Source organism: Typopeltis vanoorti, chromosome 9 (assembly GCF_054136105.1).
Source record: "Typopeltis vanoorti isolate ZY-2024b chromosome 9, IOZ_Tvanoo_1.0, whole genome shotgun sequence".
In the NCBI taxonomy this organism is placed as follows: domain Eukaryota; kingdom Metazoa; phylum Arthropoda; class Arachnida; order Uropygi; family Thelyphonidae; genus Typopeltis; species Typopeltis vanoorti.
In genome coordinates, this window is record NC_143557.1 from 20,426,314 (window position 1) to 20,452,405 (window position 26,092).

General features: G+C 34.1%; 1 protein-coding gene across 1 annotated transcript in view; it reads right to left on the bottom strand.

Annotated features, from left to right (window-relative positions):
• Window positions 1-253: 253 nt before the first annotated feature.
• The window catches only part of Pdi (protein disulfide isomerase), a 145,552-nt gene continuing 119,713 nt past the window's right edge, over window positions 254-26,092 (bottom strand). Inside the window, exons 8-10 of the mRNA XM_090397372.1 lie at window positions 15,361-15,539; window positions 7,480-7,569; window positions 254-553 (exon numbers count right to left, since the gene is read on the bottom strand). Coding sequence (XP_090253498.1) covers window positions 497-553; window positions 7,480-7,569; window positions 15,361-15,539 — 326 coding nt within the window. The 3' untranslated portion in view covers window positions 254-496. The remainder of the gene's footprint in view (window positions 554-7,479; window positions 7,570-15,360; window positions 15,540-26,092) is intronic.

Consider the following 26,092-nt stretch of genomic DNA (forward strand, 5'->3'; position numbering starts at 1 on the left):
AGAATGAATAATTCAATCCATCTGATATGAAACTAAATAGCTAGTCTGAGTTTCATAACTTAGGGACATTAACAACTGACAAACTGTTTAAGGTAAGTGCTGCATGCCAATGTTGGACATTTAGCTGACTGTTTTATGATCTTAAATCAGAATAAACCATTCATCCTGATATTTTGCATTTTACAAATAAACAATAAATGAAGTTTTTACTATGTACCTATGCCATGTCAACTACAATATCTTCAGAAAGTAATATCTTTCAAAACTAGTTTAATAGATACCTTATATTAGTACACCAAGTTCAATTTTCATTGATTGTTATGTAAGAACAAAATAGGAAAATAAAACTAGTACACACAAGATTTTTTTTTTTTTTTTTATTCGAATTAATCAAGGACACAAGACAGTGGAAGTCCTTTACATTTCGAGAAAATGCTTCCATTATGGAAACAGATGACAAGATAACCTTTGGTAAAGTGCTATAAATATAGCACACTCACAATTCATCTCTTTTCTTTTCATCATCATCTTTCTCTTCATCTTCATCTAATTCCTATTAAAAAAAAAAAAAAAAGAAAAAAAAGAAAACATTTCCTAGAAAGATACCTTTTTCACTTTAAGAAACTGAAAAAGTGCTAAACATGGCATTTAAAAACACTAACATTAGCCTTACAAAATCATTAAAAAAAATTAATGTGCAAATATTGAAAACTGTTTAGGTCAGTGGATTCCAACTGCTTCATCATGAAATGGCACTAACCCAGCTATAAGAACTGATGGCTGAGAAAATTCTGTTTCTGTTTAATAATCTTTGGTAGCAAGCTCCTTTATTGCATGTTCAGGATCTTGAAAAAACATTTCTTGGAACCATCATCATCAAATTCCTGACATGTACTCTCAAAGGGTGTACAGGATATGATAGCATTACATGAAAAATTTACATCATTACTAACTTCCTATCTACAATTTTCCTCCAAATCAATCTGTTACCTGTCAAGACTCAATATTATCAGATCTTATATTTCTATCTTCTAAGGCACTTTTTACCATATCAATTCATCTATATCTTGGTCTTTCTCTGGGTCTTTTTCCTATCAATCTGGCAGAGCACACTTGTTTTGCTAATCTTTCCTCTCTCCTTCTGTTTAAGTGACCATACCACCTGAGATTAGCTCGGCTAACACATTCCTGGATACTAACAATGTCAAGTTCTTTCCTGATATCCTCATTTTAATACGATATTGTCACTGATTCCATCTGTTCATGACCCTAATCTTTCTCAGGACCATCATATCTACAGTCTAGTCTTTGGTCAAGTGAACCAGGAGATTCAATTCAAGAATGGAAATGCAGGCTATAATTAAGTAACAATTTAATATTATACTTTAATATTCAATCATTTTAATTTTACCTTTTCTTTTACATTTAACTAATTTCATGATACATGTCTGGGATTCGTTTTTAATAGAAGATGAAATCTCAGAGAACTGGGTTAGTGATGTCTCCCTGCATCATAATAGAAAAGTAACACTGAACTCATACTATCTATAATTCATGGTGCTAAGTGGATCAGTATCAGTATGCAAAAATTCCAAATCTCTAAATTTAGATTGTCAAAATTGTAATGTAGAAATTTAATGTAGTAAATGCAGTATTTACAAGCAAGATTCAGGAAATTGAGTTGTACAAGAATAACTGTCCATACCATTCACCAGTGTTTACATAGAACTCTGGCGCAACTCCTTTCATTTTGTGTATTACTATGGACAATAAGGAATGCCCATCTCTGTTTCAAGTCTTATGACATCAAGTTTTCAATATAAAAGATTGAAAGAATACAGTTGCAATTAATTTACAAAAAACACCAAGTAGCTCATTTTTTTTCCATAGCATCATCACTAAAGAACTCAAAAAACTTGCTGACAACAGTTCCTTTAAAAAAAAAAAAAAGCACAATTCAAAGATAAGAGCAACTTGTATGCATGATTTAAATACTAAATGCAGTTCACTATTTTGTACGGCTGCTAAGTTGCTGTTGGATGAGCGACTTCTACAATCAAAATTAGGCCACAGCCCTTGTACAAAACTTTTCTGAACAACTCAATGAGATATTTTCAAGATAAACGATTTAAATAGGTCAAGACTCAACATTATCGGATCTGTTTAATGATTTTCTGAGGAAAAAAATTTACATTTTTTATGCTTTCTGACTATGGACTTTTTGGAAAAAAAAGTAAGCATTTCTTTGGATAAATAAATCATTAACTGTTTTGTTAACTTAATATTCTTATAAGTCAATTGCTCTGTAATTAACTGCTGTACTACTCTGAGACACTTTCAAGGTAAGTGATCTGTTTCATGGTTTTATAGATAAAAAGTTTTTTTGTGGGGCACACATGTAATCAAAGGCATTTCCATTATTCTATTCTTATGAGCTATCCTAATTATAAATTACAGGCAGTTTCAAGTTTTCAACTATCAACAAAATTGAAAATATAAATATTAAACACAATAAACAGATGCTAAACATTTATACATACAGCATTTCAAACCATGTGCATAGCTATACAATATACAGTACTACTGTGTCTGATCACTGATACCATAGTTTATTGATAATTTTGTAGGATTTCAAGGACCAGCAGAGAACATACAAGATGAAACAGTCATTAAAATGATGAAAGTTTTTTTTCTGCTTGGTTAGATTATAAATTATATATTCAGTTTAATCCTTTGTCCAAGTGCAAGCAAATAAAGTCTGCTCCTGAAGTATCTCCAGGACTGGGGCAACTTGTGGCAAAGGTGGACTGAGTTCTGATCACTTTCCTTAGTATCCAATAATGCGAAGCACATCTCCTTATGGAGATGTATAATGCTATGCATTATGGGAAGGGTCACTACCTAGACCAGTTTCGACCTTTATTGAGGTCTCTTCAGTGGGAGCCACCAGACCCAAGGGTAATACCAAAGTTGAATCAATGCAGAACTCATATTTTAGTCCACCTTTGCCACAAGTTGCCCCAGTCCTGAAGATACTTCAGGCACAAACTTTGTTTGCTTACACTTGGATAAAGGATTAAACTAATATATAATTTATAGTTTAACCAAGTGAAAAAACTTTCAACATATTTCTCTAATCTAGAGTAATTTAATAATAAGGTGTGACACCTTGTGGCAACTGGCGTATGGAAATATGACTTCTGCATTGCTTCAACCTTGGTATCACCTCTGGGTCTGGCTCCCACTGAAGAGACCTCAAAGGTCAAAACCAGTCTGGGTAGTAACCCCTCCCATAATGCATAGCATTATACATCTCCATAACAAGATGTGCTTTGCATTATGGGATACTAAAGAAAGTGATCAGAACTCGGTCCACCTTTGCCACGAGTTGCCCAAGCCCTGAAGATACTTCAGGTGCAAACTTTGTTTGCTTACACTTGGATAAAGGATTAAACTAAATAAATAATTTATAGTCATTAATAATGTCAACCATTCACAGTTCAAGGTTACTACCACTGATATCATTGATCTGCTTCAAGCACACAATGGAGAGCTCACAAATATCACCTTGAAATTGCAAAATGTGAAGAACCCAAAAAAAGATTTATCATCTAAAATTCCTGTCTGTTTCTTCACTATTAAGGAAGTTAAACAAAGCCTTAATATATAGAAGCAATTGAAATTTGAATCACAAGATTCAAATTTAAAGCAAACTAGAAAAGTTCCTACAGATTTAAAAAATGCTTATGCATACTATAGTGAAATTTATATAAAAAAGAGAAGACTGTCTTGGAAACAAACTACTCTTATAATTATAAAGGAGATGCTTTCTGACTTTGGACTTTTTTGAAAAAAAAAAGTAAGCATTTTTTGAATAAATAAATCATTACGCATTAACTGTTTTGTTGACTTAATATTTTTGAGGCTTACTCCCACAAAACATTTATGTAAACCTATAGTACATTTGTACTGTGTATGGACTAAGGATTTTATTATTAAATTTATTATTTTTACACAGTTCAGAAACTCTGCTCTAGAGACTAAACATGGAACTTTTTCAAGCCACTTCAGACCTCCAAACAAGTGAGACAGTGGTCCCACCAGTGGCAGCCAGTGAAAATTTTAAGTGGGGGTGCTGCATATAAAAAACGTTTTTTCCTAATCAGTAACGTATTTATTAATAAATAAATTTACATATTAAAAATTACTTTATTAAAAACATTTCATCCTCACCACAAACAAACCAATAATAAAAGATTTGTATCAATAGCAATGACAAGTGCAAACTAATATCGGCGTTATAATCGCAGTGTATTTGTTTAGTGTAACGTTAATTGAAAAAAATATTCTTTTCATATTTTCAACAACGGCACTCTTCATAATTAACCCTTGTATCTATAATAAATAATTATACGTTATTTTAACAAAATAAAATAAGATTTACAAAAAAAAATTGTTCACCATGAACACGCACCAATAATAAACATTTCATATCTCACAAAAATAACAAGCGCAGGCATAAGATGACGTAACGTGCAACGGCATCAAACGAATATCGGCCTGAGATCACAGTGCATTTGTTTCGTGTAACGATAATTGATAAAATATTATTCTTTTCATATTTTCAACAGTGACACTCGTCATAATTCAGCCTTGTATCTATAATAAATAAATAATTATATGTTATTTTAACAAAATAAAATAAGATTTACAAAAAATAGTTCACCAGGCACACGCATCAATAATAAACATTTCATATCTCACAGAAATAAGGTGCGTAAGCTTACTAAAAATACACTGCCATTTGAGCAGTTACAGTTGGGAATGATGTAATGTGCAATAAGAGCAAACGAATAGTGGCGTTAGATCACAGTGCATTTGTTTCTAATCTAGTTCTAATTATAGTTAATAATGTTTCTAATTATTAACTATTCAATCAATGTCAAAACATAAGTTGCAACCTTTAACATGTTGTACTGCATTTATATAATGTTGTATGCATTGTTATTATTTATAAACACAAACAAAATTTCATTTTTTCCTTGGGGGTGCTGCAGTGTCGCAGTGCTTATGTACGGGCCGCCACTGGGTCCCACATAGCGCAATGAAATTCATCTCCCACCAAAAACATTACAATCAAATTTCATTGTTAAGAACAACCCATTTTTAACATTATGTCTATGGAGAATAAATTCCCACTTCATGTGTGCACTAGGAATGAATTTACTCCAAGTCAGAAACTACCTGTACTTCAAGCGTCTAAGCTCAATCCTTGCTCTGTAGATAGCTTTTTTAAAAGTCAACTTTGTGGTGTGCATCATTCCAGAATGAGAACAGCAAAGCATTTTTTTTTTTTTACTTGTAAAAGGTTCTCCATAAAAATTAAGCTTTGCTTATTCCTTTATATCAAAGATTATAAAAGGGGCAACATGAACCATAAGTTCAAAAGATGACAAAGTCTTCATTCATACTTTCCTGATTCCAATGATCAATGTAACTATTGGGCAACTACCAGAAGCATAATATTAAATGCTATATTTATCTTTTTAGTGGCTACTATCAAATTTTGATGTGTCAGACATTCCGTTCAAAAAACGGGAGGGTCCAAGGAATATATATACATTAACTTCCTAAACGAACTATTTATGCTATATGCAAAAGCATGGGGATTACTAAAGTAGATTGATGACATCCTTATAATTTTAAAGACTTTCAAAAAAAACCTACAAAAATTACAGTAACTCCCCAAATTCAATATAATGCATACTGAGAATGAAGCCTAACTGGTGCCAGTTCACTATGATAATTAGTATATCCTCTTAGCACTCCTGTCACTTGCTAGTTCATCCCTCCAACATTAGAGTAATATTAGATGTCGTGTCATGGAAATAGAAACCCAACAATTGGGATGGATAAGGTTTTATAACCAGTTCACTGCTCACTGAACTGTGAAATTGCTCTTCTCTTAACCAAAACATTGTTTCAGTGAGATTTAAGTATTCATCAAAGCTAGTTTTAACATCTGACTTTATACTTACAACCTTATTACCTACCTAACCCTATTAACCTTACAACCTACTTACCTATGACTGAGGCCATGACACTATGCCTGAATAGAGTAAATATGAACTGCTACTCAGCAAAACAATATTTGTCTAACAAAATCTTTGGCAATAATTTACACTTAATTCTGAGGCTTGGTATCTGTTCCATATGTTGCCAATGCATTAAGAAAAATAGTCAAAATGTTAAAAAGGCAGTCAATATCAGAACAGCCTTCAAATCTGTCAAACACCTTATAAAGCTTTCTATACTTCCCTAAAGACAAAGTCCCATTTCATAAACATCTGGGTGTATACAAGATTCCATGATATATGTAGGTCAGACCAGGAGAAGGGGAAAATTTTCGAAATTGCAACAAAGAACATCTAGGCAACTTTGAAACAAATGGAAAGAAAAAAAAGCAGACTCATAGCACACATCCTCAAAGAACAAACACACAGTAACCTTGCAAGCATCCTAATTACTTAGGAGAGAATTACTTCGGTTGTTCAAGGAGTGCTCTGAGGTCATTCGTCTAAATGGTATAGTAAATAGAAATCAAGAAATGATCCTTCTCAACGTCTAGAAGTCATTAATGTGTAACATTAAAAGACTCTCTCCTGTGCCAGCAATCTTGCCTAATGATATTCGTGATTAAACTATCATTTCTGTCTTTTCAACTTATAGATATTAGCTGCTGTTGGGAAAGGTTTAATTTGTCTTTTTTTTTTTTTTTTTTTTGTTAAACTCCTAATGATACTGTTATCCATATTGACAGCAAGAAAAACTTGTAGAGGAAATACATCTAGTATAAATAAATTGTGTACAAGACAAAGTTTTTTTTAAAAAATAGATATATCAGTATATCTAACAAGCTTTAGGAGTTTCTTTGTTGCTACTGTTGAAACTTACTTAAAAATCTACTCTGCAAAGTTTTTTTTTTTCTTTTAAGGTTACACGGTGATCAGCATTCATATTTGTAAATTTAGGGACACAAAAACAAACATGTTGAACAGATTATTTTATTAATTACTAATAAAATAAAACTTGATGTTTCAACCCCTGTATCGAGGTCATCATCGGAAGGATACAAGTGTATAAGGAACCAAGCTACATGCATCTAACCCTGTATAGCAAAGTGATTACGATTTTAAACTGAATGCTGTGACAAGGATTTTTTTTAAAAAGGCAGTTAAGTGAATAAATTACATTTTATTTTTAATGGATGTATTTCAATAATAAATCTGAAAATACTGTCTTTATTAAAAAGAAATGAGAAAAAATAGTGAAGTGCATAAAACTATCCTAAGTGGAGAATCTGGCAAAATGAAAATTATATAGGCTTAGAGATAGGAATGTTTTTAAAGATTTATTACTCAATTTTTCTAATGTTAAAAAAACAATGCCTCCACAGTGAATTACAAGAAAAGTATTTACCTCTTCTTTGGGTGCAGCACCATCAATACCACCACTCTGGACAAATCTGTTCAAGCCTTCTAATGTGCGTTCCCCATTAAAATCTATTACCTAGAAAATGAATCAGATGTAAATTACATTAAGATAGCTGTTTTCACAAATTTGGTTGGCTGTTAATTTATTGTGCCAGGCAACTGAAATTACTAACTGAAAGTTTAGCATGCATTTTTTTTTTTTTTAATAATGTTATTCCATTTCTTTAAGAGGTAAGCTTAAATACTATTCTAAGAGGCTAAACATACAACCAAGCTATTGGAGACTAACCAACAAGCAACAGTTCTACTCTGGTTACTTAGACAAAGCTGAGCCTAACTAGTATGAAAACAGAATCAGTGGCAGTTAAGTTTGATGACCACTTTGTAATACTAGGCACTGCTGACAAAGCAATTTCTTTTGCCAGCCTATTTGGCCTAGTGGAGCACATACCCCACTCTCCAACTAACTAGCTGCAGGTTCAACTCCTGAATGGGTACTGATAGAAGATTAATTTCCTTCGCCTGGTGTAAGAGGAGTTCCAGATAACATGAAAATTGTTCTGCTAACATGCAACTGATGTGCTGTAGGTTTTTAAAACCTTCACACATGCATATGACATATCACCACACAAGAAACAGGGTCTCACATTGAGAAATGTGAACTAATAATCATAATATATTTTATTTTGAGATAGAAAACAAATACAGAAAAATCAATTAAATTGCATTAAGTGTATTATATGAAAATTTGAAGTATAATATCTGGTTTTAACCATTCTTAGCAGCAGTACATTACAACAAAAGAAGAACTAATTACATAACTAAGTTGATATTTCAATGGATTTCTAACTAGCATCTTGCAATCAAAAATTCCAATTATTAAACAAAGCAATCATTTGACTATCATCATAAAGCAATCATTAAGGATGAAGAATTCATTCTCAGTTTTCTTTTTGTATGGAGCAACAGATTCCTACCCACCAACAAGCCACATATGGATGCCCACTATCCAACAATCAATGAATGCACTCCAAAATAGAATGAACACTATATTAGTAGTGAAGAAAGTCTTGGGTCCTGTCCTGAAACCATTGAGTAGGATACTGCAACACCACTGCCCCTCGAAGTCAAACCTATTAGCTGACTGATCCAAACCAAGGCCATCCAGAACTGCCCAATTTGCTGAAGCAGAGGCCAAAGTAGTGCAAGACTACCAGCATTTCCTTATGTCCATTGGTTGCACTGCACAGTAAACATGGCATCAGTTCAGTATCATTACTGGGAGGTGTCATCCACCACAGACAGGTGTCCCATGAGGAGGGGATGAATATTGTTAAATGACTTTTCAAGCACATAGTGCTAATTTAAGTAATTGGTAAATTATGACAGCTGGACAATCAACACAACTGAAATGAAAGCTGGAAAGAATTTAAAAGGTCAACATTGAAAATTTTCAAACAGTAACATAATTCAAAACAAATACTGCGTACTGAATTAAAGCAACCTAAGTTCACAGAAAAAAGGGCCAACCATATCACAGCAAACGTACCTGACTGGATAATGCACTCAGCTTACTGCATTCTTTTCAATTCATAGCAGTTTGTTATGGAATCAAATATTACAAGTATATAAGGGTTAACTAAACTTTTACATAAGCCTTTACAAACTTTTATGGTGCTCCTTATGATGGAGCCCAATGTATTTCACAACTGTCCATGTGCAAATCAACACTGTCATTCCTTTTGCAGACAGCTCTAAAATTCTTTCAATTGGTCACTTGACAGTCTAGGCAATAGAAGGTTATAATACAAACTTAAAAATCAATGATTGATATGAGTTATTGTATTCATTTCACTTAAAATAGAACCCATCATAGTTGAGTTTACTCCGTGCCAAACTAAGTCACTAGGTGCAGAAGCATCAAGGCTAAATGAAATTCACATCTAACCTTTCCATTATGACTCCCACCTACAAAATATAGTCAACCAGTAACATTAGTACCATGGGATGGCTCGCTATGAGTTTGTTTTAATAGTGTTTACTTATGCTTCACGTAATTTGTGAACTGTACTTAAGAGACCAAACTTTTTTCAAGCTGTTTCGGACTTCAGTAAATGAGGCAGTGGTCTCATACTGCGCAATGAAATTCACTTCCCATCTAAAGCCATTCATGAGCATGCTAAGATTTGAACCTGGAGCCTGTTGAACAGTGGATAAATGCTTTCAGGCAGTGTATATAAATTCTGTCACCTTGTGTGAGACTGCTTATTGGAGGCCTGAAATGGCTTTTAAAAGTTCCCTCTTTGGTCACTAGAGCAGGGTTTATGAACCAGGTAAAAAAAAAAGAAGTAAAAATAAAGTTATAAAAAAAAAAAAAAATAGCAAATCCTTAGCATACACATGATACTAATGCATTAAATATTTATACAACTTTTTACAGAAAGGAGTTTAAAAAAAAACCTGACATGCCAGGCTTGCAAGCATTCATATTTCATCTAAAACATCTAAAAACCAACTCATCATGCATTTACTATTTAATGCCAGGTAACAGCTGAGCAAACAGGAGAACATGCTATTTAAGTTCAAAGAAAACAAGTGTAGTTATGGTAAACTGGGTACAAGGTTAAAAATTATTCAAAAAACTCTAGAGAGTCATATTTCCATAACTATGAGATAGGAACAGTCAGAGCAGTTGAGATTTAGACAGTGTTGTAGAGTTTTACATTACACGGAACATCTGACTGAATTTAATTCTACTTGAGTGCAGTATCCTGGTTTGATTAGAGAGAATCATGCCTAGTGTCAAAGTTACAAAAATCAAGGATACTCATCTGCTTCTAAGAATTAGGAGATATGTTCTTGATTACTCTCAGCAGAACAATGATAATGGTAAGGATGGATATCTACCAGTAAAAGAAGGTTGTTGATAAATAAAAAACTGAATATTACCAGAAGTGAAATATTGAAGTATACAGAAAGGGATGACTGTCATTTACAAGGGTTGTTTGAAAAGTCTGGTAAATTTCCAATAGACGGTGACAATTCATTCATTCATACCAGTGTCGGCACATATCTTTTTCATGACACTGTCTCAAAACTGAAAGAAACAAGGTATTTAAGTAAATTCTAGGCAAAGACTGAGGATACAAGTTACTCTTGGTGTAAACCCAAGAACCCAAGCTATTTTTTTCTTATGTCCTTTTATGGTAAGACATGGTGACAAATATCCAATGATAGTAGCTTAATCATATTCATTAGAAATCAGTGATGTTTCCTTGTGTTTAGTTCAACAGAATGGCATCGGCAGAACAGGAGGACAACGTTCAATAGCAAAGTTTTGATAATGCTTATCTTCTGTAATGGACAATGATAATGGTAAGGATGGATATCTACCAGTAAAAGAAGGTTGTTGATAAAAAAAAAACTGAATATTACCAGAAGTGAAAAATTGAAGTATACAGAAGGGGATGACCGCCACATTCATGTTCAATAAACTTGAAAGAGGGAGTATATGACATTTACAAGGGTGTTTGAAAAGTCTGGTAAATTTCTAATAGACGGTGACAGAATTCATTCATTCATACCAGTGTCGGCATGTATCATCTTTCTCATGACCCCTGGCAACGTAGTTCTCATCTGGCAAACATTTAAAATGACTGCTCACATTTTTCATAAAAATGAGTTTCATGCAGTGATAAAACACTTTTATTTGAAGAAGTCGACGGCCGTGCAGATCAAAGCCGAGTTAGACGCAGTTCATGGGGACTCTGCACCAGCATTAAAGGCCATTTATTTTTGGATAAATTAGTTTAAACATGGTCGTAAGTCCATCGAAGATGAAGCATGCTCCAGACGCCCAACTGCGATCATTATGAAGATGATTGACAAAATCCATGGTATCGTTATGGAAGACCACCAAGTGAAAGTGCGTGAAATTGTTCAGATCATAGGCTTCTCAAATGAACAGGTGTATAATATCCTGCACAAAAAATTACACATGAAAAAGCTGTGTGCATTGCTGCAATTGTTGACTATGTTTAATCGCAATTTGCATGATTTTTTGCATCTATTCGTGAGATGAAACTTGGATCCACCATTAACACACCTGAGTCTAAGCAGCAGTGAAAACAGTGGACAATAGTGTTGCGCAGTAGCGCAACACTATTGCGCAGATGAAAGGCGACATTTCACATAACCTTTCAGTGAATTTTCGTTCAACCTACTTCAGTTGCACGTGTGTAACATATTTTTAGAAATGGAAGGAAATAACGTACAATTACTGGCATATTTTGCTTTCAAAAAAAAAAGGTAAACGAGCTGCAGAGGCATATAAAAAAAAATATGCAGCGTATATGGGAATGGTGCCTTAACAGAATGCATATGTCAAAAAGTGGTTTGCCAAATTCCGTTCTGGAGATTTCGACATCAGTGATGCGCCTTGCACCGGTCGCCCAACCGAGGTTGATTCGAGTGTTGTGAAGGATATCGTCGACAAAAATTCATCACAAATAGCGCAGGAGATTGCTGCAGAACTGATCATATCCCATACAAGCATTGAAAACCATCTGCACAAGCTGGGATATGTTTCTAAACTCAATGTTTTGTTGCCGCATGAATTGACTGAGGCCAATATGACTGTTCACACATCCATCTGTGATTCCCTGCAACGTTGCCAAGAAAACGACCCATTTTTGAAGCGGATGATTACAAGAGATAAAAAATGATTGTGCACGATAATGTGGTACGTAAAAGATCGTAAAAGTGTGGTGGGATTATAAAGGTGTTGTCCACTATGAGGTGTTACCGTCAGGCAAAATGATTGATTCAACTGTCTACTGCTCACAGTTAACGCTACTGGCCCGTGCAATTAGCACAAAACATCCTGAATTGGCAAATTGGGATGTTTTGCCGCATGCTCCGTATTCACCGGACCTGGCACCTTCTGATTACCACTTATTTCGATCATTGCAGAATTCTCTGAACGGGAAAATCTTCGCTAATAAGGAGGCTGTCAAAAGACACCTGGATCAGTTTTTTGCCAGTAAACCTCAGGAGTTTTATGAACACGGCATAATGAAGTTGGTGGATAGATGGCAAGAGGTCATTGATAAAGAGGGTCAATATATAACTGACTAGTATGTGTTATATATATTAAATAAAACGTGTTTCATTCCACTATGAAAAACCGAACGAACTTATTTGCCAACCCAATACATCCCTAGAAAAGTTTTGTGGGTACTCCCCTCACAGATGATACAAGAAATAATTTTTTCAATTGTGGTAATGTAGCTGCTTCAATAAAGATCTCCTGAACAGAGTTTGTTTACAGATTTTCAAGATCCTGCCAATAATTCCAAACCCTTCTGGATAAAGAAGGGTGACATTTTTCTTAGCAGACATTCCGATTAAATGCAGAATTAACAGTGCTGTATTTGCTGAAGCTTCTGATGTTTTATGTTTAATTTGGTCTTCTATTCATTCTACTGAGTTTGATTTCAGGTTTTGAAACCATAATGATTATGGTTTCAGAACCTGCTTCTTGTTGAGGGCTCTTGATAAAAGAATGAATTCACGCTCATTTTTTTTTATTTGGTACTAGAGCTTCCCACCCACCATGGAGTCGCACATTAACTCCTGTCAGGCAAGCAATGCCTGCACTCAGGAACAGAATGCCAGAGCTATCCTGGATGTTACTAGTACCACAGCAAGCCTTGGACCCTTTTCCCAAACCAAGGTAAAAAAAGAAGACTAACTGCAACACCATTAAACCTTGCAAGTAAGCCATAAATGATTAATCCTGGCTGGGGCATCCAACATTGCATGTCTCGCATGCAGAGGCCAAAGTAGTGCAAGACTACCAGGATCCCCCTTTATGGATGTCCAATGGATTGTACCACATGGCAAACAATGGCAAGGTGTTGGGATCCCAGCAATGGTGATCTGGTAGATAGGTACTGGTACATACATTAATGCTCCTCTCATTGCCTGAGAGGAGCATTAATGTGCGACTCCATGGTGGGTGGAAAGCTCTAGTATCAAATAAAAAATATGAGATGAATTCATTCTTTTATCATGAGGCCTCAACAAGAACAAATGAATCTCTACAAGACTCAGGAGAAGTTAAGAATACCTACCAGTGATTTTTCCTTCCAATTAGAAAAGTTTACCATCAATGCATACTATTTCACCTGGCAAAACAAATCATATAGACTGAAGAAATCATCTGTCATCACTAGCATTGCTAAGCTGTTTCATGGCTCATCTGAAAAGCCAACTTTTTTAGTACAATATCCTTCTCAATCTTGTATCTGGCTTTCCTCTGTATGTAAATAGATATCTTTCAGTCTGATCAATCATTTGTAGATAAATGGCATGTACTGTACGAAGTTCACTATTGAATGTGAATATAAAAAATAGCTGTCTCTGTATACTTTTCATAACACTTCTACAGGAGTAGATGACGTTTTTATTTTACTTGAAAAGTGTAGGAAAAAAAAAATAGAACCTAATATTCAATTTTTCTGGTTAGTGAAACCTTCAATTACTTGCAGATATATTTGTCCTTCCTGGTGTTGCAACATGGAACTCAGTGCTTCCTCTGCAATGAAGAAACTGAAGTATAAGGAAGTAATAGAGCTGTTGCATAAAATTAATAAGAAATTGGCAATGGGGTCTAATCACTAGGGATGCTAGAGTATTCAAATGAACTGGATGTGCCTTCGACCAGGCTGTATAAATAAGTCTCAGCACAGGAGAGGAAATAATGTAGATAACCATTGAACAGCGCTAAACTTTTGACAGGATCTAATATGGAAGGCCATTACATTAATTGCAGGATATGGAAATTATTATTACATGTCACTCCAGGGAGTTCAAGGACTCATTGTGGGAGAGTACACACTTCACTACTACTCGCAGTCGCCCTTAATTCTCCGACAATACTACCATCATCAATACACGGCACCATCTACTACTCACAACACCACTATTACACACACACAAAATTTATAAATTATGTGTTTTCATGGCTGATTTGCCTGTATGCAAGATGAAAAAGCCAAAGTTTTCAGGAGGGGAAAACCCTGCTACCTCTATGATTTCTATGAACCACTGGCTTGAATAAAAGAATGGATGACGTGAGATTTTGGTACACAGGAGATGACTTCAGCTGCTATACAACAGCAAAGACTGCAAATGAAATTCAAGGGTAATTGCAATGCTAAAACAAACATGACATTTAAGGATAATGTCATTTTGCCTCTTTACAAGGCCTATGTCACAAATTTGATGATAATCTCACCTGGCCTACTGTGCTAGATCTGGTCTTTGTTTCAGAGATGATGCAGGTATATAATTGAAAGAGTGCAAAGGAGTGTTAAAGATACTACTGGGATTGTATAATGCAGATACTAGCAAAGAGGAGAAAGAGAGGTGATATAACAAACCTTCACACTTCAGAAGGGATCATATAGGATGCAAGCAGATGCATAAAATGAAAAATTCCAGGACATCAATAAAAGTTGAGAATGAATGAAAGTCAAGAAAAGGATGAGAACTACATTTTTCTCCGAGTAGTTTGTGATGAATGGCTTGCTTTTAGAGATGGTGAGTGCAGGTAGTGTGAATGAATTCAAGAAAATATAAGGCCACTCTTAATAAATCAGACTTCCTGGAGGTCATTGGTAATAATAATTTAGGAACAAATAAACCTGTCTCACATGTGAGAACTTATTTCATGACATCTATAACACGTTCTGTAAAAAAAACTTTCACTTTGAGTGTTCATTTTAAGTTTCACAACCTCTCTATGGTGAGAAATAACAAATGAAATTAAAATATTCAAATGAACTTAGAAGTAGACACATACCTCATTTGTTTCCCGTTTATATAATTTGATAGTAGGAAAACTATGTATTTTAGTATGCTCTAGTTCGTTAGCTGTAGCATCCATTTTAGCAATGATCACAGAATTATGTTCCTTATACTTTTCTCCCAACTGCTCATAGATAGGCGCTAGCTGTTTACAATGGCCACACCAAGGTGCATCTGAAAGGTAAGAATTTCATTACCAGATAATTCAATTCATACATATATGATTTTTCCCCCACTTCTAGTGTTATGCTTAAATATTTTACATTATTCTGAGTTTGTGATAAATATAGTGCAGAATACATGATTCATGGAAAATGAATGTTTTTAGATAGGAGATTTAGTTATGGAAAATTAGTGCAAGGCACTTGAAGAATAATAAACATCAATACAGTAATCCCTCGATTAATGCATCTTTTTTTTCGATACCCAAATTCGATTAGTGCGCCTATATACATCTTAAAAATAAATGTTACAGATTTTAAAAATTTTCTATCTATGCATTTTTTTATGGCTAACTATTTTGAAAAATCACTCACCAGAATGAAATAATTTAGTTACTGATTTAAAACATTTCAAAGTTATTTTTAATGGCATACTACACCACTTCCATGTACACTATGTTCCAAATTTTTACCATCAAAATTTATGTTATGTTGTCTGCTAATTACATAGTATTTTCCTAATCATATCTCGTACCTCCTTTAAAATAAAGAAAAATAAGGAAAATAATTGCAAAGTATTTTCCCAACCTTTCATCATGAGTAAAAGAATTAGTGAGCAAAAAAGTGAAAGTGTGAAAAAGATTCACAAACTTAATCTCATTGGAAGAAAAACTTGTAATAATAAAGAAAATGAACAAGGCAAGTCCAGAGCAAAGATAACACAAGAACACAAAAATGGGTGAATCAACTATAAGAGCAATTTTAAGCAAAGCTGCTGAATACAAAGTATTATGATTGAATTAGAGAGACTTCTTTGTACACTGATCGAAGATTGTAACCAAAAATGGATCCTGCTAAGAACTGACCTTATTAAATCAAAAGCATTAAGTCTCTTTGCAACCTTGAAAGAAAGGGCTATCAATGATGGAAAAGAAGAATTCCACATTAGTGCTGGGTGGTTTGAGAAATAGCCTATATAATGTTCTAATCACAGGCGAAGCTACAAGTGCCGATAAAGAGGTGGCTGCAAATTATCCAGGGATTTGAAGCAAATTGTATAAGAAGGGGGCTATTGTGACCAAAAAATATTTAATGTCGATGAAACTGGCCTTTTTTTGGAAGCCAATGTCTTCCAAGACTTTTCTGGCTAAATCAGAGAAATCTCAGCCTGGTTATAAAGTCGCAAAGTCGAATGCAATTACTGCTAGCAATATGCGATCCATTTGGAAGCACATTCTTCCACGTTGTGCAAATGATTTTAGAGGCTTTTCAAATGAATCTAAGTTAATTAAATCTCATTCTGAGAAACTGAGCGAGTCCAACCAGCTAAACTTAGATGCACAGCAGGAAGATCCTGAAGAATATAAAGAAAATTTCATCACTGACAAGCCTAAAGAGATTTCACAGAAACAAATTTAAAATATTTTTTGTGCAACCGAAACTGTTAAGTAGCAATGCTTAGAGACTGGCCCTTGTGAAGAGAGGAGCAGGAAAATTTGCAGACGAGGCAGTTGCATGAAAAAAAGAAACAGAATGCCTGACAGAATAATAGATTTATATTTTGAATATGTTTTATTGTCTTTCAGCTTCATAGTTTTCCATTAACTAGGCCCTGAGCCATACCCTAATTCTTTTATAAAAAAATGAAGGGTAAAAAAAGAAATTTGAGGAACAAGTTGTACTTTTTTCCATAGGTTATTATATTCGATTAGTGCATTTTCAATTAATGCGCCTGTTTTAAAGAACGCATTAGCTGCACTAATTGAGGGAATGCTGTATTGTGAAAACAGAGTAAACGTTTTTACTCAGTTTCTACAGTGTTAATGCAGAACAGCAATCTCTGACTAAAATATTAGACCACATGATATACTGTGTGTGCATGCAACATTTAAGTTGATTATAGTACAGATATTTCAGTACACATATTATGAATCCTCTTGAGTAGGTACTATAGTATATCGAGAATGGAATCTTCTATACAGTTGAGACAGCCAGGTTAAAAATGATACTATTCAGATCAAATGAAGTTTAGGTGCTTGCTAAGAATAAAAAACCATTAAGGAGTATTTAATAATTAAATACTTCATGTGCCACAGCAGCATCACATATTTTGGCACGAGTGTGAATATTTAATTATCAAAACTCCAGAAGTCTCACTATACATTAAGGAGCATAGCTCTTAATTTCCCAGTTTTGACAGAGAGAGCATCATTAAGGTTGGATTAGAGCTATGTACGATGGCGTCTAAAAGCCGAGGACGAACTACATTTTTACCTGTATATGAAAAAAAGATTTATGCCTACAGCCAAATGTGGATATAAACTTATTGCCAGCACACTAATAAATTATATTAAACAAAACAATGTGTTATAAATTTCGTGCAAATTAAATTGCAATACATTTTTGGCAAAAGTTACAAATTTCCTAAGGAATTAATGTCCAGTGCCTACAGAAAACAATGCAAGGAGACATTGCAGTATGGAATATGTCCACTCTGAACTGGGATGCAGCATCATACCATGCTTAGCTCCAAGTGATTCAGAAGCTCATGAGGCAAATTGGCTAACTCCTTCAGAGCAAGGATGAGACCTTGTTTTCTGGAGGGAAATTTCAAGCAGCAATGCATCTCCCCATTATGTCCCAAACATGTTCTATGGGAGAAGGGGTCAAGATCTGAGGAGCATGCTGGCCACTATTCGATTAACATACTCACTCATACTCACTCTTACTTCTCAAGAGTGAGTATGTTAATCACTCACTCTTACTTCTCAAGAGTGAGTGATTAACATACTCACTCTTGAGAAGTAACTCGACTACTCATGAACGGCATGGCGTGGCATTGTCATCTATAAAAATGAATGACGCTGAAAACAAGAAGAATTCCATTGCAATATTGTTTGCCAGTCAGTCCCTTTTACCAGGATTTGTAGCTGGGTGAGTCCATTAGGCATGATGCCTCCCCACACCATGACCCCAGCACTGCCATTTTACCCCTTTTAAGAACATTCTCACGATGGTAAGAAGTACCCTTTCATGCCAGATCAAGTGTTGTCTAGAATTGGAGGAAAGACTAAAATGATTTGTATGTAAATAGGCCATTGGCCTCTTGTCCAATTCTTATGGATACAACACCACTGAAAACATGCTCTGTGATGAGCTGTTGATAAAAGGACACACGCTACAGGTCTACTTGTCACAGTTCGTCGAGATATCTGCGTAACTGTGCTTGAATGAAGCTGACTTGCCATGGTACTTCAATTACGTTTCACTATTATAACCAAAAATCTGTCTTTATTCTCCATGGTAGAGTGAGGGCAACCTCTTAGCACATTCCAATGGTTTGAAATGCTGCCCAGAGCCTGGATGCAAAGCTATGCAAGATTCAAAACTCCCTGGCAATATCAGTAACTCTGTGCCTTCAAGCTTTCCAAAAATTTGTCCCTGCATGAAATCATCTAGGTGAAGTGTTTGAGACATCACAAGATATCCAGTTTTGCAACTTCATTCTTTTATTACTGTAAGAAAACAAAGTTTACATGTGAAGTAACTTCATGACTTGGCTACTTGTAGATGCTAATGACTACACATCAATTGCTTTAATATCACTTCTGGGTCTGGCTCCCACTGATGAGACCTCAATAAAGGTCAAAATAGGTCTGGGTAGTGTTCCTCCGCATAATGCACAGCATTATACTTGTCCATAAGTAAATGTGCTTTGCATTATGGGATACTAAGACAATTGATGTGAAGTCATTAGCATCTATATACAAGTAGTCCAGTCGTGAAGTTACTTCACACCCAAACTTTATTTGCTTACACTTGGATAAAGGATAAAACCAAGAATATACTTTCTTGGCATCTTTAATTTATAATATAACCAAGTGAAAAAACTTTCAACGTATAATTTACTGTGTAACTTAAGTTACTATTTATTTTTTAATATAAAGTGGTCGCTCTTGATATTTCCAAGGCATTTGTGTCTGGCACCAGCTTTTATTTTTTATTCCTCCTTCCTTTCGTGAATCAATTGCCACTTCCTGACTTGTCATTCACTGCAGATTATGCTAGATGGTTTCCTTTCAGATTTCAGGGCTGTGAAACTCTTCCTCCTCCCACTCTCTACCTCAATGATCTGTCATGCAATCATCAATTTATCTGATAAAAGTACTCTGTGATCCACTTATTTTCAAAATCTTGTAGTGATAAAGTAATTCACACCTTCAAGATCTTTAACCAAAGTCTAAAACATTGATCTCCTTACCATTTCTCAAGTGGAGATGAGGATAACCTGGTCAATTTTAATCTCACCAAAATGCAATTCTGCCTTATTCCCTGAAAAAAAAAAAAAAGATCATGCTTCACTTTTGATAATGCTTATCAAAAAGGATCAGTTTTCTCTCCTTGTGTTAACTTTCACATTTAACCTGTTTTGGCACAACAAGCACATCAGATCCATAGCTTCTTCAGTCCCCAAAAAGTGTTGCATTCTAAACAGTATTTTTCTCCTACTCAACTCCCGACACTCCTCTACAAATCTACCCAACCATTACTGTGAGCATTTGCTATGATGTACCCAGGACCTCCTTCAGACAGACATCAGAAGAGCAATCTGCTTAACTGATGATCCCAGTCTCATTGACTTTTCATTTGCTTTCCCAAAGATTCTGTGCAGTGACAATAGGTCTTTTATACAGGTAGTTTTTACTGGCACTGCTCCACTGAAATAGCCGCTACCATGGATGAACAAGAGCAATTGATGGTTTGCACTCTGTACACTGGGTTTAATAAATTTCCAGATAAGTGGCCTTTTAATATTTCCAAAATCTTATCTCTATCCTATGAAAAATTCTTTTAAAACAAATTTATTTTTTGAAACTATACATTAATGACATTAGGAAGCATCTAACAGGAGATGTGCAATTATTTGGCGATGATGCAAAGATAGGCAGGGCAATGAGGGATGCTACTGATATCCAGCACTTACAAAATGATTTGAATAGGCTGAAAATTTGGGCAAACAAAAATGGATGTTAGTTTAAGGTTAATAAGTTAAAGTTACTCACTTTGGCATGATTAAATTCCCAGTGGCATATTGTGGGATCTTGGCATAATAGTGGATAAGAATTTGAAGTTCAAAGGTCACATAGAAAAGTTACAAATACAACTCAGAGGATAACTGCAACGTTGAAATGAACCTTGACATGTTATGATACATTCTTTATAATACCACACTTGCATTATTGTTGAGATTTGGTCTCCTGCATGACAAGGAGATAAAGAAGCTGTGGAAAGGGTGCAAAGAAGATTTACAAAGATTATATCCAAATTATGGGATTTAGATTATGATGACAGATTGCGAGTATGTGGATTACAGACTCTGGTTAACAGGAGAAAGAAGGGTGATATCATAGAGATCTATAAACTTCTGAATGAGTGTTACAGGATGTTGTCTGATGAAAATTTCATTATATGGAAGGTGGGGAGAGAACTTGCAGTCAAGAAATGGGTAAGAGCTAGGTTTTTCTCTCACAGAGCAGTGAGTGAGTGGAATAGTTTGGCCTTTAGGGGTAGTGAGTGACAGGAAAGGTATGACAGCTGGTTTGGATAATTTATAGCCTCTCTTGAGTACTTGACTCGCTGAAGGTCTCATAATAATCAAATGTGATGGGTATTTCTAATATATTAGATGGATAGTTCTAATATATATTTTTACTATTAGTAAATAAAGCATAAATGCAGGATCATCCCTTTTTTTTCCAAATTCACTGTTAATTTACAACTTTTTCAAAGATAGGGCTGATTCTGTTATATGCTTTTCTTATATAACTTGAATTTAATAAACCATTCCTTAGTAATTTTCCCAGCTATTTTCTTTTTCTTTAAATGTGAATGTTCTGTCACGCAGTATTTTTGCTAATGTTATGTAATTTTTTTTTTTTTTTTTTTTTTTAAATCTCAGCTGACCATTTATTGCCTGGCCACAGTTCTTAACAATTCACTATTTCTCCAGTACCTATTTTGTAAAAACTTGCTTGAGAGTTTAAGTTGTTTACATTATTTTCTAATTTATTGATAATTACTCTTTTGCTGATATTCTAATTTGTCCTTAATTTTCCTGAGGAAAGCCATTTAATATATATAATTCAATTATATTATTGATTTCATCACCCCTTTGGCTTTTCTGATGCTTTTTTCTATAATTTAAAATTATAGAAAAAAGTATTTTAGGTATTTTAGATTTTTTCCATTGCCTTTATTCTTTCAATTCTGTTTCTTCTATAAATGTATTCATGTATTTTTTTCTGTTTGTAGTGATATTTTTACATAAGTAATTTGCATAACCCAATTTAGCAGTATTATTAAATAATGACTGAATATGCCTTAATGCCATTATTGACATGAAAGCAGGCTATATTAGCCATTAAAATAATTAATTTTGCCTTATTAGCTATCAAGCAGGCAATTACTTTTTATAACTGGCTGTCCAGGTAAATTTATTAATATCTGCCTAATAGAAATTATTTTTAGGCTATTCTAAAATGCACAACAAAAGAATTTACATAACTTGCTATATGAACTTGTGATCGATATTACAGAAAAAGATACCTTGATTATCTGTAATAATTATACAAGGATGTGCATAAATGTAGAAATGGACCTGTTATCTAATTCCTTATGCATCAAAGAAAGAATATGTGATCGATATTACAGAAAAAGATACCTTGATTATCTGTAATAATTATACAAGGATGTGCATAAATGTAGAAATGGACCTGTTATCTAATTCCTTATGCATCAAAGAAAGAATAATGACCAAGAAAGGTAAAAATAGTAAGATACTAAGGTAAGTAAGGCTCTGAGTGAAAGAACTACTGAAATTGAATAATTTAGTGAACATCACTATGGGGTACTTTGTCAAAAAATAATCCAATAACTTGCTTATCAGCTGACATATGGTTGATCAAACCATCTAATCTGTAAAAATGTAGCATCAATTAGGTAATAATTGATGTTGCTGTTGCAATTCAACAGCAATATTCCTAAAGAATAAAGCAAATATAAACTAAATGAAATGACTTATTTAAAATAGGTAGGATACTTTGGTTCATATACTGATACTAAGAGTGAGAAAAAAGTAAAGCTTTTCCAATTTCAAAAAAATTTATTACCTGGAAATCTGAACTCATCACCCCACACAGACCAAAATTCATCCCTGTAAAACCACCAGTTAGACTATATTTAAGGCATGTTCCCAGATAGATCAATGGGTTGAAGGCTATATAATTAAAAGTATTTAATGCCACTGTGAAATTGGAGATTTATCTTCAATTCCTTTTTTTTCCCTTAGAAAAAATTTCTTTATATATTACTGCTGATTTTATTGTATGTAATATATTCTCTAATATTTTGTTGGAATAATGTAACATTTAAGTAGAACAAATGAACAGAATCATGCAATTTTGATAACTAAAAAGTATATCAAAAATGAATTAACTCCAGAAATGAAGACAAATTATATGGAATAATGAAAGAATATGAAAATGTCAAAAAGCAATTAAAGGCATATGAAGGAATAAAAAGAGCAAGCAACAAAAAAAGAGGAAAAGCACCAAATCAGGTAAAATGTTATGTAACGATAGAAATGTAGATAAAGTCAATAAAGAAGGATATTAACTTGGTATGGAAATTCCACTTATAAATATGCAAATGACTTAATTTCCAGGTGCTAAAATCAAAATTTTATAAATGTAGATGAAAAACAGAAAATTTAGAGATGGTAGTTCTGGTAGGAATGAAGTATTTATCTAGTGATAGAGTATGAGATACACTTAAATCTCTCAGACTTAAGTGTACAACGATTGAGATCGAGACATCCACCGCTACAATTAGCCCAACTACTTCTACAATCTAACTTTGACCTGAAGCAGAAGTGGCAAGAACAGTGGGAGAGCCAGATAGATGATATCACAAAATTTTCTCTCAACTAATTACAAGAAAGTTTTGATGCTTGCTCACACCTCCCACAAAAATCCTGGACTCAGGATTTTTGTGGGAGGTGTGAAGCTTAACAGAATAGCTTAACAGAATACGAACTAGTCATGGTGTATGTGCAGATATCCTTTTTAAATGGGGTAAATGACCATCCCCACATTGTGGAGCTCAAAGACAAACTGGGGATCATTTCGTGACCCAATGTTATCTTAGAGCATATTCAGGAAACAAATTGGACTTTAAGTGCTCACCCAAAGCTACGAACTATTTGACCGATATGGATGTAACCTTTTAATTTTATTGGTTTTTAAAATGACTTAATTTTATACGTTTATTTAAAATGCCAGTGTATTGTATTGCATGTTTTGTTATTCATGCCATATGAATAAATAAATAAAAGTATGAGAGAGAGGACATGAAAGGAATACTGAAAATAAAGAAAGCAAAAAATGTATTATGCAGATGTGATGTCACTATGTTAGCAAACCATCTGATACATAAGGATGGGTGGAAAAAGTTAAAAGGAGAGTTTACACCTGAATGCATTTGCCATCAGGAATCTGGAGAAATTATTTATTGGTACGAGAACTAATAGTCAGGAAAACTATATTATGGGAAGAATTATAAAAATCTATGTACAACAATGACTAAGTTATACAGCTATGTTAATAATACATATACATTTAATCATGGAAGTGATTATGATGGATGGTTATGTACCTATTGTCCAGGATTTTATGGCACAAATTGCACTATTGAAGGTCAAAGCAGAATAAAAGGCAAAAATAAGGACAGCTTGTGTTAAATAAACTTCATAAATAAACAAAAGCATAAATGTGTATAAAAAGGTAGGTATAAAAAATGTGAATACAGAAACAAGTATAAAAGTTGTATTAAAGACAGGTATAAAAAGGTCCACGAAAGACAAGTGTAAAAAATTTCGTAAAATATGGATTAAAAAAAACCTGTTGAGTATCAGCAATCCCTCCATTAATGTGTCTCCGATTAGTGTGACTTTTTTTCCATTCCCAAATGCAATCAATGTGCCTCTAAAATTCGATTACTGCACATCTGAAATACATCTTAAAAATAAATGTTGCAGATTAAAAATGTCTATCTATACATTTTTATGGCTAACTATTTTAAAAAATCATTCATCAGGATAAAATAATTTAGATGCTGATTTAAAACATTTTACAAAGATATTTTTTAATGGCATATTACACTATTTCCATGTTCACTATGTTCAAATTTACCGCCAAAATTTATGTTGTCTGCTAATTACATAGCATTTTGCAGATCATATCTCGTGCCTCCTTTGCAATCGTTTTCCTTACTTTTTTATTTTAAAGTATTTTCTCAACCTTTAATCATGAGTAAAAGAATTAGTGAGCAAAGAAACAGAAGTGTGAAAAAGATTTGAAAAGTAATTGCACTGGAAGAAAAACTTGAAACTAAGAAAAATGAACAAGGTGAGCCCAGAGCAAAGACAGAACAAGAACACGAAATGGGTGAATCAACTATAAGAGCAATTTTAAGCAAAGCTGATGAATTCAAAGAGAAAGGTAGGGCTGTTTCAAATTCATCATGCATGCAGACCACTCGAAATCTATATTATATAGATAGAATTACAGGGACTTCTACATGGATCGAAGATCGTAACCAAAAATGAATCCTGTTAAGCACTGACCTTATTAAATCAAAAGCATCAAGTCTCTTTGCAACCTTTCAAGAAAGAGCTATCAATGATGGAAAAGAAGAATTCCGAGCTAGTGCTAGGTGGTTAGAGTGTTTCAAAAAGAGAAATAGCCTACATAATGTTTTCGAATCGCAGGTGAAACTGCAAATGCAGATAAGGAGGTGACCACAAATTATCCAGAGATTTTGAAGAAAATTGTGGGAGAAGGGGGCTATTGTGACCAACAAACATTTAATACGATAAAACGGGCCTTTTTTTTTTGGAAGTGAATGCCTTCCAAGACTTTTTCTGGCCAAATCAGAGAAATCTCAGCCTGGTTATAAAGTCGCAAAGGATAGGACTCTTCTATTAGGTGGCAATGCCAAAGGAGATCTAAAGTTAAAACCCATGGTAGTTTATAGAGAAGATCCTGAAGAAAATTTAACCACTGACAGTCAGCCAAAAGAGATTTCACAGAAACAATTTGAAAATATTTTTTATCCAATTGAAGTTTTTCAGCAGCAATGCTTAGAGGTTGATTTGTGATAAAGAGAGACAGTAAAATTTGCAGAAGAGTAAAAGAGGCAACAGAACCATACAGTTAGTTGTATGAAAAAAGAAACAGAATGCCCAAACTATGATAGCACAATTCTTTAAGTAGAATAAAAAAAAAAATAAAAAATAAAAAAGTTCACATTTGACGTCCGTAGACGCTGTACCTCACATGGTTTGGACAATGATGTCTTCTGCTAGAATAAGTGGTAGGGTCACAGATTCCCTTTCCACACAAAGTTTGTAGAACAATCATAAATATCCATGCCCACAAAGATCCACCCGATGATCTTTGTGTGCCAAGATGATTGCATATCACAAAGATCCATGACAGGATTTGAACC